Raw genomic sequence first — 13,072 nt, forward strand, 5'->3', positions numbered from 1 at the left:
TAAAATACCCAATCCACGTAGCCTGCACATCTTTGGACTGTGTGGAGAAACCGAACCACCCGAAGGAAACCCACGCAAACAATGGGAGAATGTGCAAACTCCACACAGACAGTCACCCTGAAATTGGAATCGAACCCCCTGGGTCTCTGGCATTGGGAGGTAGCAATGCTTGCCACCGTGTCGCCCTTGTGCCGTGCTGGGCTGTCGGTGGGCATATACATTAAAACTATACTTTATTTCTAACGTTTACCAATGCAAATATAAATCCCTTTAAGCTACCTTTGGTTTCCTAACACTGCACATTTTATACCGATACATATCTATACTAGCACTATGCTGTTCATTGTAAGTCAAAGGATGTACTGTGTTGTGACCATGGAAACATAAAACTCAGTTCTCACTTCAAAAAAGAGAACAGTACGAAGTCTTACAACACCAGGTTAAAGTCCAACAGGTTTGTTTCGATGTCACTAGCTTTCGGAGCGCTGCTCCTTCCTCAGGTGAATGAAGAGAATACTTCTTCATTCACTTTCTGTGATTCGTGAACAAAGGCACCCAGATCCCTCTGCCCAGACGCATTCTGAATCTGCTTTCCATTTAGATAATTTGCCTGACAATTATTTTGGCCAAAATGGGTAAACTCGCACTTGTCCCATTAAACTCAATCTGCCAAATCTTGGCCCAATCTCCTAGCCTATTTCTCTCCATCTAGAAAATCTGTATCTCCTCTTCACTGACTGCTTTCCCACTTAATTCAGTATCGTCTCCAACTTTTGCTATGTTATACACTGTCCCTGCTTGCAGATCCTTTATATAGATTGTAAACAGTTGAGGTCCGAGGACTGAACCCTGCGGTACCCCACTAGTTACAGTTTGCCAATCAGAGAAGGGCCCATTTAACCCAACCCTCTGCTTTCTGTCAGTCAGCCAATTCTCAATACAATCTAGTATTCTACCTCCAACACCCTGCGATCCCACCTTCTGGATCAACCTGGGGGGATGGGAGGAGAGTGTGGTTCCACATCAACGAGAACGGAAAGTTTGGGGGGGGGCTGTCACTTGAGATCATGGCATCCTTTAAAATGGCACCCTGATCTATCTTGAGATCATGGCATCCTTTAAAATGGCACCCTGATCTATCTTGAGATCATGGTATCCTTTAAAATGGCACCCTGATCTATCTGAAGCTGGGCTTGCCTGCGTGTTTTGGCTCTGCCCCCCCCCCCCCCCCGCATCAGTGCCAGTGCAAAACCCGCCCTCCCCAGTGTGGATGTGATCTGAATCGCGTTGAACCACCCGGCGGGGATTTGCACCTCTTTCCAGCCGGAGACCGCACTTAGGAATATTTAGGGAGAATTCCACTCGGCATGTAGAAGCAGAAAATGCTGGAAATACTCAACTGGTCAGACAGCATCAGTAAAGAGAGAAACAAAATTAATGTTTCGGGTTGGTGACCTACAGGAATAACTATCTATCGTATGCTGTCTCCCCATATTAGTCCTCCCAATGTGCATCACTGCGCAATTCCCCACATTGAATTAATCTACCATGTAGCTATCCATTTCACCATCCTGTCTGTCAAGATGAACCTTGTAACTACTCTCATCATTATCTGTGAGTTTGCCTAGTTTGATATTATCTACCAACTTTATGGTGCTTCTCCCCACACTGCATTCTGGGCCAATTATAAAAGTAAAAAAGTGTAATGGCCCAAATCTGACCTTTGGGCCACATTACTACAAACCACATCCCATCTGAAAAACATTCATCCCTTTGCATCCTGTCACTGAACCAATTTCGTATCTACTTTCCTCTTAACTCCATGAACATCCATTATCTTATCCTTTGTGGCATTTTGTCAAAAGTTCTTGTATACAATATTTCATGCACCACAAATAATTAAATCAAATGTGTTAGATAGGATTTGCCTTGAACAATGCCATGCAGGCTGTCCTTGATTAACGCGTGGCTTTCCAAATGAAAGTTAATTTTGTCCTTTTATAATGGTTTTCAGTGACTTCCACACCACTGATGCTATGCTGCCTGGCCTGGCTTCCTTGTTTAATCCCTCTTCCCTTTCTTGAATAGTGGAATAATATTAGAAATATTCAATCCTTTTACACTACCCCGATGAGGATTGAAAAATTGTGACCAAAGCATTTGCTATTTCTATCTTTGCTTTATTCAGTAATCTAGACTGTAATATGCCTGGACCAAATATCTGATGAGTTGTAAATGAACTGAACACACTGCAATTATCAGCATTTATCCCCACTTAGACCTTGTGATGGAGGGAAGGTCATAGATGAAGCAACTGAAGATGGTTGGACCTATCCAAGGAACATGATGTCTTGGGGCTGCGATGATTAGCCTCCAATAACCTCAACCATTTAGTTTATAATGACAGTATATTCCTGATCTGACAAGCCCAGGCTCATTTCTTGGTTATGATGAGGAAAATTGGCCAATATTTCCACAAATACAAAGTATTTTTTTGTCTGAGGATATATTCTGATTTGGCAGTGATTTTCCCCCTTTGGTGATATAGCCTACCAACGCTCACTGCCTAAACTCTCACAAAATGAAAACATTAGTTTGCTTAGATAAAGTACTCCGTATCTGTGGAATAATATGATGAATGCAAGTAAGAGTGGACATTCAGCCCACCCTACCTCATCACTCAAAAAGAAAACCTACAATTTTTCTCCCAATCATATCCTCCAGGCTCTTGAACTGCTTAAGATTTTGAGCTCCACTATTCAGCCTGATGTTTTTCTCAGTGCAATTAGTCAATATATTGTCAGTTTGGTTGGAAACACTAAGATTGATCAAAAGGCCAAATTTTCATAACAGCAGCATCTGGAATTTTTTTTTTTTTTTTTTGATGCATCGATTTCCATGTTTATAAAAGCTAATATGATGGATATGTGGTTAGCTTTTCTTGCTCTTCCCTTGGTTAACTGTTTTAAGCAAACAAATATGGCGTGCAGTTTAGTTCTATCTAACTCGCATTCCCTTACTAGATAATTTAATGAATACTGACTAGATTTCAAAGACATACAAGGAAGGACATGTCGTGAATCCACAAGGGCAAGTGCCGCGAATAATTCGAATGGGAAAACAATCACCAATCTAGCTTTCACAATGCTGGCGATGACATGATCAATCAATTTTTGTGTGCACTATCTGAGAGCAGGTGTGTTTATTTTCATCTTGCTGCATCCATGAGTTAGCCATTTAATGCTTGTATAAAGAATCCATGTTCAGAAAAAACACAGTATTGTGTGGCAGAATCTAAACAGGAAAATTAAAATCATTAATTGAGACATACTGCTTTGCACTGAGCTCTCCCACCTCCTTTTCAAATTGCAAGTTGTCCTCCTGTACACAGAAGTCTTGTCTCTTGCAAATCCCTCTCTGACTCTATCATGGCTCTAGTCTATTGTCATATTAGCCCAGATTTATTTCTTCAACAGCGCAGGACCAACAGTCACTATTCACCTCACCGATGGCAGCCTGTGCAGCTTTTTCCCACTTCTCAGTGTAGATTTCATTCACCCGGCGTCTGATACAGCACAGCACCCTCTATGAGGCGATCTTTTATTACCTTTAGCAGAACAGGTTGAAGAAACCTACTGAGCCACGCAGAATCTAAACCAGGGAGTATCAGTTGGATTTAAACCGTGAACAGAAAGAAAAATAAAGATTGTAAAAGTTAGAATTATGACAGAGGCATAAAAGAGACAGAAAACATTTAAAGACGTTTTTTTAAAATTTCCAATTTTTGAAGCAATGAGACGCTGCAGATTTTAATTTGGCTACATAGATAGGTTGGCGAATGGTACTGATTACTCGATGGAGAGCCAGCATAGAGTAGTTTAGCCAAATGGCCACCCTCTGTTCTATAAATGCCTCTATGACTCTAATTATCACTTATCATACCATTACCAATTCACGTACTTCTGATAGACCAGGCCTGCCCTATCCTGACATCTTTAGCGGGGAACTAGTTGACAAGTATCCCAGGTTCACACTATTACAGTGATATAAAATCAAATCCCTACAGTGCAGAAGGAGGCTATTCGGCCCACTGGCCCTTGGAAAGAGCTCCCAACTTAAGCCTACACCTCCATCCTATCCCTGTAACCCAGTGACCCCCCCTAACCTTTTGGACACTAAGGGGCAATTTAACATGGGCAGTTCGCCTAACCTGCACATCTTTGGATCATGGGAGGAAACCGGAGCACCCGGAGAAAACTCACGCAGACACTGGGAGAAAGTGCAAACTCCACACAGACAGTCACCCGAGGCCAGAATCGAACCCGGGTCTATTACGATCCCAGACCAGACCTCAACCGTGGTTAGGATACTGGACTGAAACCCCAATATTTTAATTTATTTTGTAACACTGGAAAAAATACTTTGTTCCGGGAGTGATTGCACAAAGAAAAAGGGATTTGTTTTTTTAAAACAAAGCTTCTTTATTTACACAGTATTAAACTCTTCAACATCTCACACAAAAATCACAGAAAATACAGTACAGAAGAGACCTTCGGCCCATCGAGTGTGCACCGACACATGAAAAACACCTGACCTACCTACTTAATCCCATTTGCCAGCACTTGGCCCATAGCCTTGAATGTTGTGACAGCCAAGTGCTCATCCAGGTACTTTTTTTGTGAGGTTGTCACCACACGCTGAGTAAAACATTTTTCCGTCCCATCACCCCTAAACCTCCTGCCCCTCACCTTGAACTTGTGACCCCTCGTGAATGACTCTTCAACTAAGGGGAACAGCTGCTCTCCACCCATCCTGTCCATGCCCCCTATAACCTTGTACACCTCAATCAGGTCCCCCCTCAGCCTCTATGCTCCCAACGAAAACAACCCAAGTTTGTCCAACCTTCATAACTTAGATGTTCCATCCCAAGCAACATCCTGGTGAATCTCTTCTGCACCCCCTCCAGTGCAATCATATCCTTCCTAAAATTTGGTGACCAGAATTGCACACACTACTCCAGCTGTGGCCTAACCAAACTTCTTTACAACTCCAACATGACCTCCCTGCTTTTGTAACCTATGCCCGGATTGACAAAGGCAAATGTCCCGTTTGCTATTTCCATTATAGCTTACAATAACCTACACTTACCCCTTAAACAAACAACTAAATACAGTAAATGCAATACCCTTAATTACCATTTCTTTTCCCAATTGAACAACAAGAAAAAAAACATACAGCTCACAATCCATCCTACATCCCCAATGACACAAAGTAATACTTGCTTTCCAGAACAGATTTGCCTCCTGTTAGAGCCCCTGGAGACTCTGGCTGGATATCTTCAAAATGTTGTTTCAACTGGTTTGTTTCAGCTTCTCCCTTGTCCTCAGACACATCTTCACTGTTTTAATTACCATTACTCTTCATTTAGTTATCCTCCTGAAAGCAAAAGACCTTGGGCGTCATTCTCCGCCGGCGGGAGTCTCCGTTCTGCCAGTGCCCGGGGGTTTCCCGACGGTGTGGGGCTGCCCCACAATGGGAAACCCCATTGACCGGCCGGTGTTACGGAGACTCCCGCCGGCCGGTCGGTGCAGAAATGTGGCGGGGCGGGTAGGAGAATTTCGCCCCTTATTTGTGGTCTAAAGCGTGGCCAGATCAGAACTTCACTCCAAAGCTTTCTCAAATGTCTGCATTCCTTGGCTCCACCCAGCAATGACATCATCTACCCAGGTGGAAAACACATTAAATTCCAAGGGACTCCCCCTAGACAATCAACAGTGCATTAGCCCGGACTTTTACTCTGGTCAATTTCACCTCTGGCTCCTAAAAGCTTTCTGGTCTTGCAAAGCAAGATTATTTTAAAAACATGATTACTGCAGTCAAACACACTCTAACCCAGGCATTTAACCCTTAAATTGCCAAATGTTTATAATCCAATGTATCTAAAATCCTGCATTTGTCACCGATATCAGTGTTGAGTCTACCAACAAATACAGTTGTGGTGCGCCCTATGGAGGAACAGAGTGTTTGGCAGCAACTTTTGGATTTACACATTTAGCTGCATACGTATACTCCAGAAGTTGCTGTCAGATGTTCTCCCGTTATAACCTTGCGTTATTCCCGTCTCACAATCTGGGCCAATTTTGTAAGTTATTCTCTTTGTCAAAAAATAAGAGTGTCAGGGTTGTTCCAATGTGTTTTCCACCTTGTTGATTTTAAATACCATATATAAATGTGTGGATACTTATCAAATCAGAGAGGCCTGAAACTGGCCTTCATGTTGACTGGTGTCAAAACCCACATAGTTTATGTAGGTTGTAAGTCCAATCTGATTTTTTTTGAGTGGAATGGTTGTTGACATTTAACATTCCAATTGTACTGCTATTGTTTGGGGAACACTAAGTGACATGTATAATTTGCTGACATATGAAAAGATATAAACTCATTGATTTTAATAGATACAGTCCTAAGCAGTTCCTTGCTCGAGCCACATCTGGGCAAGTGGTCCTTGAACAGAGCACAGCATGTAATTACATGTCAACAGTTGGTTGGTTAGTTATCAGTAATGTAATCCTTTAAGCACTGGAAAGTGTGCACGTGTTATCTGTGCAGTGAAAGCTGTGAATTGTGGACACCTAAAGGACTGACATCAACTGGCCTTTTTGCTGGTGTCCTTATTTTCAGAATGGTCATTATATATCTATATCATAAAAAGGTTTTTGCCAGCAACCTTGAAGAGCCAGCAGATCAGGTCAGCACCCAATCAGCTGCAACATGTTATGAATCACCTCTCACACACCAGTGTTCCGGTCTGTTCAAGACCTTGCAGTTTAAATTCCTGTTTCATTCAAGACTCCTCTCTGTGGGATCAGACTCCAGCATAAGTAATGTACTGCATTTGCAGTTCTATTCAGCAGCATTAGGGAAAGACAGTGAGCAGGCAGATTATGATGGCAGATTGGGCCATTATATTGAAGCTTACAAACGCAATTCTTAGACTGGGCTAAGGACAGCTAGGAGGGAAAACACAGCTAGTTAAGTTTTGTAGAGCAGTGAAATTGCTGGTTTTCTGTATCTCCGCCCCTCAATCAGCAGAAAGGCCCACCTCAGAGAGCCAGCAGTCAATCTGATTAGCCAATAGTTATTTAGTCCCAGCAGCAGGAGGACTGGGATTGCAAGCAGCTCCCGGAGTGCAAGTCCCAGGAGTCCAGGACCAGGTAAATTTTGGGCGTCTCCGAGCAGAGGGGTGGTGTAATTAGCGTTGTTGGTGGAGAGGCCCTGGGGAGGAATGACCCGCAGTTGGGCAGATCTTTTAGGGGAGGTGCCCGGTGTTAAAAGGAGGCTGTTGATGGGATGTTACTTAAACAGCAACCAAAGCAGCATTCAATCTTAGAGATGGAGCAGTTTATTTTCCACCAAGCATTCTAGATAAAGAGCTTCCTCGGCAACAAAAACAATTTCTTCCACAAAATGCGCTAACCTGCAGACACTGACCTCTTGAAAGTGATGGTTCCCAGAAAATTTGGTGTCATAAAGAAATTAAGCTGCAATGAGATGCTCCAGTTATCCTGAATCCATGAACGTTCCAAATACCCCTGCTTTTCAACTGTCTGTGTCTCATGTTTTAGTCGTAAAAGCTCTGGGTATATTGAAGGCTCTCCATAGTAGTAATTTACGGATGTCCATGTCCATGCTTATGTGTATGTTTTACTGTGTAAGTTATTTGTGTGTTCCAACAAGTATTTTTTTTTGAGGATGTATGATTAGACAGGTTTCACATTTATGAAATTCTGTTTTATTATTTGTGGGATCCTTGGTGAATAAAATAACCTAAGACCTAATAACAATCAAAATTCATAGCTGGGGCATTTTGCAAGGTTTCAGCTTGTATGCTAGGTTTTTAGCATTACCCCATCACTGCATTGTATAATTATTCAATCTTCTGTTGACAGGAAGTTAGCATCTCAGTTCACTGCACAGGTTCAAGTCATTCACACTGACATTTTCTGGAGGTCCTAATCCTGCAAACTGTTTACATCCAGTATTTCACATGCTGTTGCGAAACATGTTCAAGAACATTCACGTGCGATCACCTTATTGTAGTGATGCATCCAGTCAAAAACACTTTGTTAAAACTTGCTATTCACAGGAAATCCCTGCCTGCAGAAAAGTACTTGGGCAAGAATTTCTGTTACGGAAATGCTAATTTGAGAAGGGCTGAACAATATAATTAACCAAGTTAACTGTTTGAAGCAGAGGATGACATGGGGCTGCATCGAGAGACAAGGGGTGAGATTCTCCGATAATGAGGCCAAGTGTTTGCGCCATCGTGAACGCCGTCGCGTTTCACAACGGCGCGAACAGGGCCCTGGCACGACCTATTGTGGCCCCCATAGGGGGCCAGCACTGCACTGGAGCGGTTCACACTGCTTCAGCCTCCTTACGCGGCGCCAAACGGGCACTGCGCCAACCTGTGCATGCGCAGTTGGGGCAGGTCAATCCTACGCATGCCGCGCCATCGTGCGCAGGGAACTTCATACGCGCGCCGACCCCGACCCAACATGGATCGGTGTTCAGTGGCCGGCCGCGCCAGCAAGTAGGCCTGGGGGTGGGGGGAGGCCGGCACGCCGATCGGTGGGCCCCGATCGCGGGCCAGACCCCATCGGAGGCCCCTCCCTGGTGAAGAAGCCCCCCCCCCACAGGCCGCCACCTCAGCGTTCCCACCGGCAGCGACCAGGGGTGAATGGCACCGGTGGGACTGTCATTCTTTCTGCCTGCCACTCGGCCCATCCGGGCCGGAGAATCGGCACTCGCCGTTTGCGGAGATTCTCCGAGCGGCCCGGCATGATTCTTGCGGCGCTGGTTTCGGGGGTGGGGGGAGAGATAATCGCGTGCAGGTTTTGGGGCGGCGTGGCGTGACTCGCACGGCGCCCCGGCGATTCTCCCACCTGGCGGGGGTGGGGGGGGGAAGAATACCGCCCACAAGCAATGGGATTAGTTTTGAAATGCTATAACACAGACATGGTGACTGAACAGCATCCTTCCTTCCGTGTTGCATGTTTCTGTGAAGTCCATTATTACAGAAAGCAAATTTTCCCATTCAGGAAAACCGAAATAGAGCTGTGATGCTGAACTTTTCAGCTCTATGCAAATTGTACAGCTTGGTTTCCTTTTTAAGGATTAGATGGAAAGAGAGTTATAAAAGAAATGGTTGCACAGCACTGTCTATGGTTGCCTTAATACACAGTGAGAAAGTATTTATTACTTTAGAATTGTAAAACAAAGCAATGGAATAACATAATTGCACTGAAAATCTCATCTTTCATGGCTGTCGACCACTTCCGGTCAAAAACGTGCTTTATCATGCATGAATTCCGACATAGAAACATGAAAGCCAATGCAATATTGCTGCGAAAAGGTGGCCTTTTATTGCTGCTTGAACATTATTCTTAGTCACTGAAGACAGCAACAAAACACTTCACGATTGCATTGTTTTGGCATTGCATCAGAATCTGATAGGAAATCAACTGATGACCTATTTTAAAAGAAAACCTTTATTTACATTTGAAATTTAAGAACATCTATTTTTAGAATATTGACTGATTATAATCTCTTGAAGGTGACTCTTTTTAAGAGGAATAGGCTAGAATAAATATAAAAAGTTGGCTAGACACGAATGACTACACCAATGTCGACTAACTTTTGTAGATTTTTGATAGTGTATTTCGGAAATAAATATTGTGAAGTGATGAGACACTTTGACACCTAAGCACAAGTCTGTCAAAGGAAATAAATGAGGGGATAATGTATGTTTGAAAATGTTTGAGAGTGAAGTCAGTAGAATAAACAAGTCTTGCCCACAGCAATTAAGATACAAACATTTGTCTCACGGGTTATTAGTAATTGTGCAACAACATAGAAAAATTCAAACATGCACAATTAATGGAAACCATTTAATTTTTCAACTACCCAGCCCCTCATCTCAATCTCCCAATTATGTTCTTTCTTCTAAATCATTGACCTACTTGACTATGGTTCTTCTCCAGTACTTCATCCGAATGGCCATTCTGAATTACCATCTCTGAAGGTGGTAGGTGATTTTCACAGTAACTTCATTGCAGTGTTAATGTAAGCCTACTTGTGGCAATAAAGATTATTATTAAGAAGGCCTATGGGATTCCTGCCTTTGAATATAAGAGGTTATGCTGGAGCTGTATAAAACGCTGGTTAGATCCCAGCTGGAATAGTGGAATATATAATTGAACACATTTGCGATGCAGACCGATTTTTCACATACTGGTTTAAATTCTGAGTTACTAATCTTTATTAGCGCCACAAGTAGGCTTACATTAACACTGCAATGAAGTTACTGTGAAAAGCCCCTAGTCACCACATTCCGGCACCTGTTCGGGTACACGGAGGGAGAATTCAAAATGTCCACTTCACCTAACAGCACGTCTTTCGGGCCTTGTGGGAGGAAACCGGAGCACCCAGAGGAAACCCACGCAGACACAGAGAACGTGCAGACTCCGCACAGGCAGTGACCCAAGCCAGGAATCGACTTGGGTCCCTGGTGCTGTGAAGCAACAGTGCTAACCACTGTGCTACTGTGCCGCCATGAGTTGCATGTGAAAATACAAAATTTCAAATTTGCTTCTATGATGCTTACCAATTTACATAATTTAATGTATGCATTAAACACTAGTCTTTGACAGTATTTTAAATACAAAAATAGGTTCATGACATATATAAAACATTGAAATTCCAGTTAATACAATGTAATTGTTATATAATCTGGAAATTACCAAGATTTTAAAAATAAAATAGTGAATCTTTGTTTATTCATTCTTTTACAGCTCAGAAGCAATCTTCAGAATTTGAATTTACAAATAAGCCATGATGCTAGTCAGTAAGTATTTCTTAAGTTGTGTTTGAAATTGTCAATGTAGTATAGCTATAGAAATTAGAGATCTTGGCCAGGATTCGCCGTTCCCTTACTGAAATCAGGAATCCCTATTGGGCGGAGAATCCCACATTGGCCCAAAACAGGGATCGGTGCCAGGCAGCTGACCCATAGCGGGTCTGCATCTGTCCCGTCGGCCAAAGTTGGCTTCCCGCCCAAAGGGGCAGGAAGCCGATGATTATTCAAAACCCCTAGTTTCCATATTATTAGGGTGCTTGAACTCCAATGCTAAGCTCTCCCGCTGTGCTCCTTCCCCCCCCCCTTTCCAGCTGGACAAGCTTTGGTGTAGGTCTTGATAAGCGCAGACCTGGCACAATGGATTCTGAGAGGGTCAAGGAGGTAAGTCCATTGCGCATGTGCCTCTCTACCACTGCCAGGCTACACAGGGAGGGTCCCCTAGGGTCCTGGGGATTGGGTGGACTCGGGCTGGGGGTCCCGTGGCTGGACAGCCCCTTCTAGCCCTGGGAAACCTGAAGATCACTTTTGGTATTGTGATTTCAGTCAGCTCTCTCTAATCAAAATCATCATCATCCTTGTCTGTGTCCTGTGAAAGCTTTGAGGTGCCTGCTCACTTTGAACTGCTCTGCTTGACAGCTGATGAGCAGATCAAAGAGCTCATTGCGAATATAAGCCAAGAAACATCGAATACTTTCCCTTTTCCACATCTGTTCACTCAGCCCCATGCTTTTAACTTTTTGAAGTCTCTGAGCCTTGTTAGAACGCTCAAAACCTTTGAAAAGCTTTGAAATCCCCTGAGAGCCTTTTGAAATGCTTTGTTTTCATTCAGTTTCGGTGTGGGTTTCCTCCGGGTGCTCCGGTTTCCTTCCACAAGTCCCGAAAGAAAATGAAATGAAATGAAAATCGACGTGCTTGTTAGGTGAATTGGACATTCTGAATTCTCCCTCTGTGTACCCGAACAGGTGCCGGAATGTGGCGACTAGGGGATTTTCACAGTAACATCATTGCAGTGTTAATGCAAGCCTACTTGTGACAATAATAGAGGTTATTATTAGTTTCATGGGCCAGTATCTTTAACTCACCTTTGATTGACAACTTAATGGTTTATGCACAGCAGGAAGGGTTTTGTTTATTTATCTTTCCCTTCTAGGTTGAATACATTTGAAGTACACCCCCACCCCCCATTGCTCCTGACAGCAACATTTATAAACATCCTTTGTTCTGATTGACAGCTACAGGCAACTTCAAAAATGCTGTGTGCTTTCAGTTCCTCTTTTGGGGGTTTAGAAACATTGCTACTAAGAGTTACTGAAGACGTCAAATGATACCAATAACGTATATAGTGCCTTTAATGTGCTAAAACACCCCAAGAAGCTTCACAGGAGCACTTTAAACAAAGTGTGGCACTGAATCACATAAGGTACTAGGCCAAAGTTCAGTAAAGAGGAAGGTGACTAACTATGACTTTTAAAGGAATTTAAGCTATGAGGAGCGATTGAATAAACTCGGTTTGTTCTCACTGGAACGAAGGAGGTTGAGGGGCGACCTGATAGAGGTATACAAAATTATGAGGGGCATAGACAGAGTGGATAGTCAGAGGCTTTTCCCCAGGGTAGAGGGGTCAATTACTAGGGGGCATAGGTTTAAGGTGAGAGGGGCAAAGTTTAGAGTAGATGTACGAGGCAAGTTTTTTACGCAGAGGGTAGTGGGTGCCTGGAACTCACTACCGGAGGAGGTAGTGGAGGCAGGGACGATAGGGACATTTAAGGGGCATCTTGACAAATATATGAATAGGATGGGAATAGAAGGATACGGACCCAGGAAGTGTAGAAGATTGTAGTTTAGTCGGGCAGTATGGTCGGCACGGGCTTGGAGGGCCGAAGGGCCTGTTCCTGTGCTGTACATTTCTTTGTTCTTTGTTTGTTCTAATACATTGAACAATATTAATATTTACATCTGCTGTGTTAAGGAGTAAAATGTTGATTTCTCTTGCACAAATTTGCTCTTTTCATGTGATCAGCAACAAAATCCTTAGCTGACCTTGTCTGAAAAGGGTTAATAAAGCCTAGATTTCTACATGCTTGCAGCTCCCACCACATTGTATGTATGATAGAACATTGCCATGTGGCAGTGAAATGAAGTTTCAAATCTTTG

The 13,072-nt window shown here is 43.3% G+C and overlaps 1 protein-coding gene across 1 annotated transcript in view; it reads left to right on the forward strand.

Moving 5' to 3' along the window:
- The window catches only part of polrmt (polymerase (RNA) mitochondrial (DNA directed)), a 104,873-nt gene that overhangs the window by 71,726 nt on the left and 20,075 nt on the right, over nucleotides 1-13,072 (forward strand). Inside the window, exon 16 of the mRNA XM_072482096.1 lies at nucleotides 10,854-10,906. Coding sequence (XP_072338197.1) covers nucleotides 10,854-10,906 — 53 coding nt within the window. The remainder of the gene's footprint in view (nucleotides 1-10,853; nucleotides 10,907-13,072) is intronic.

This window comes from Scyliorhinus torazame, chromosome 18, assembly GCF_047496885.1.
Source record: "Scyliorhinus torazame isolate Kashiwa2021f chromosome 18, sScyTor2.1, whole genome shotgun sequence".
Lineage (NCBI taxonomy): Eukaryota > Metazoa > Chordata > Chondrichthyes > Carcharhiniformes > Scyliorhinidae > Scyliorhinus > Scyliorhinus torazame.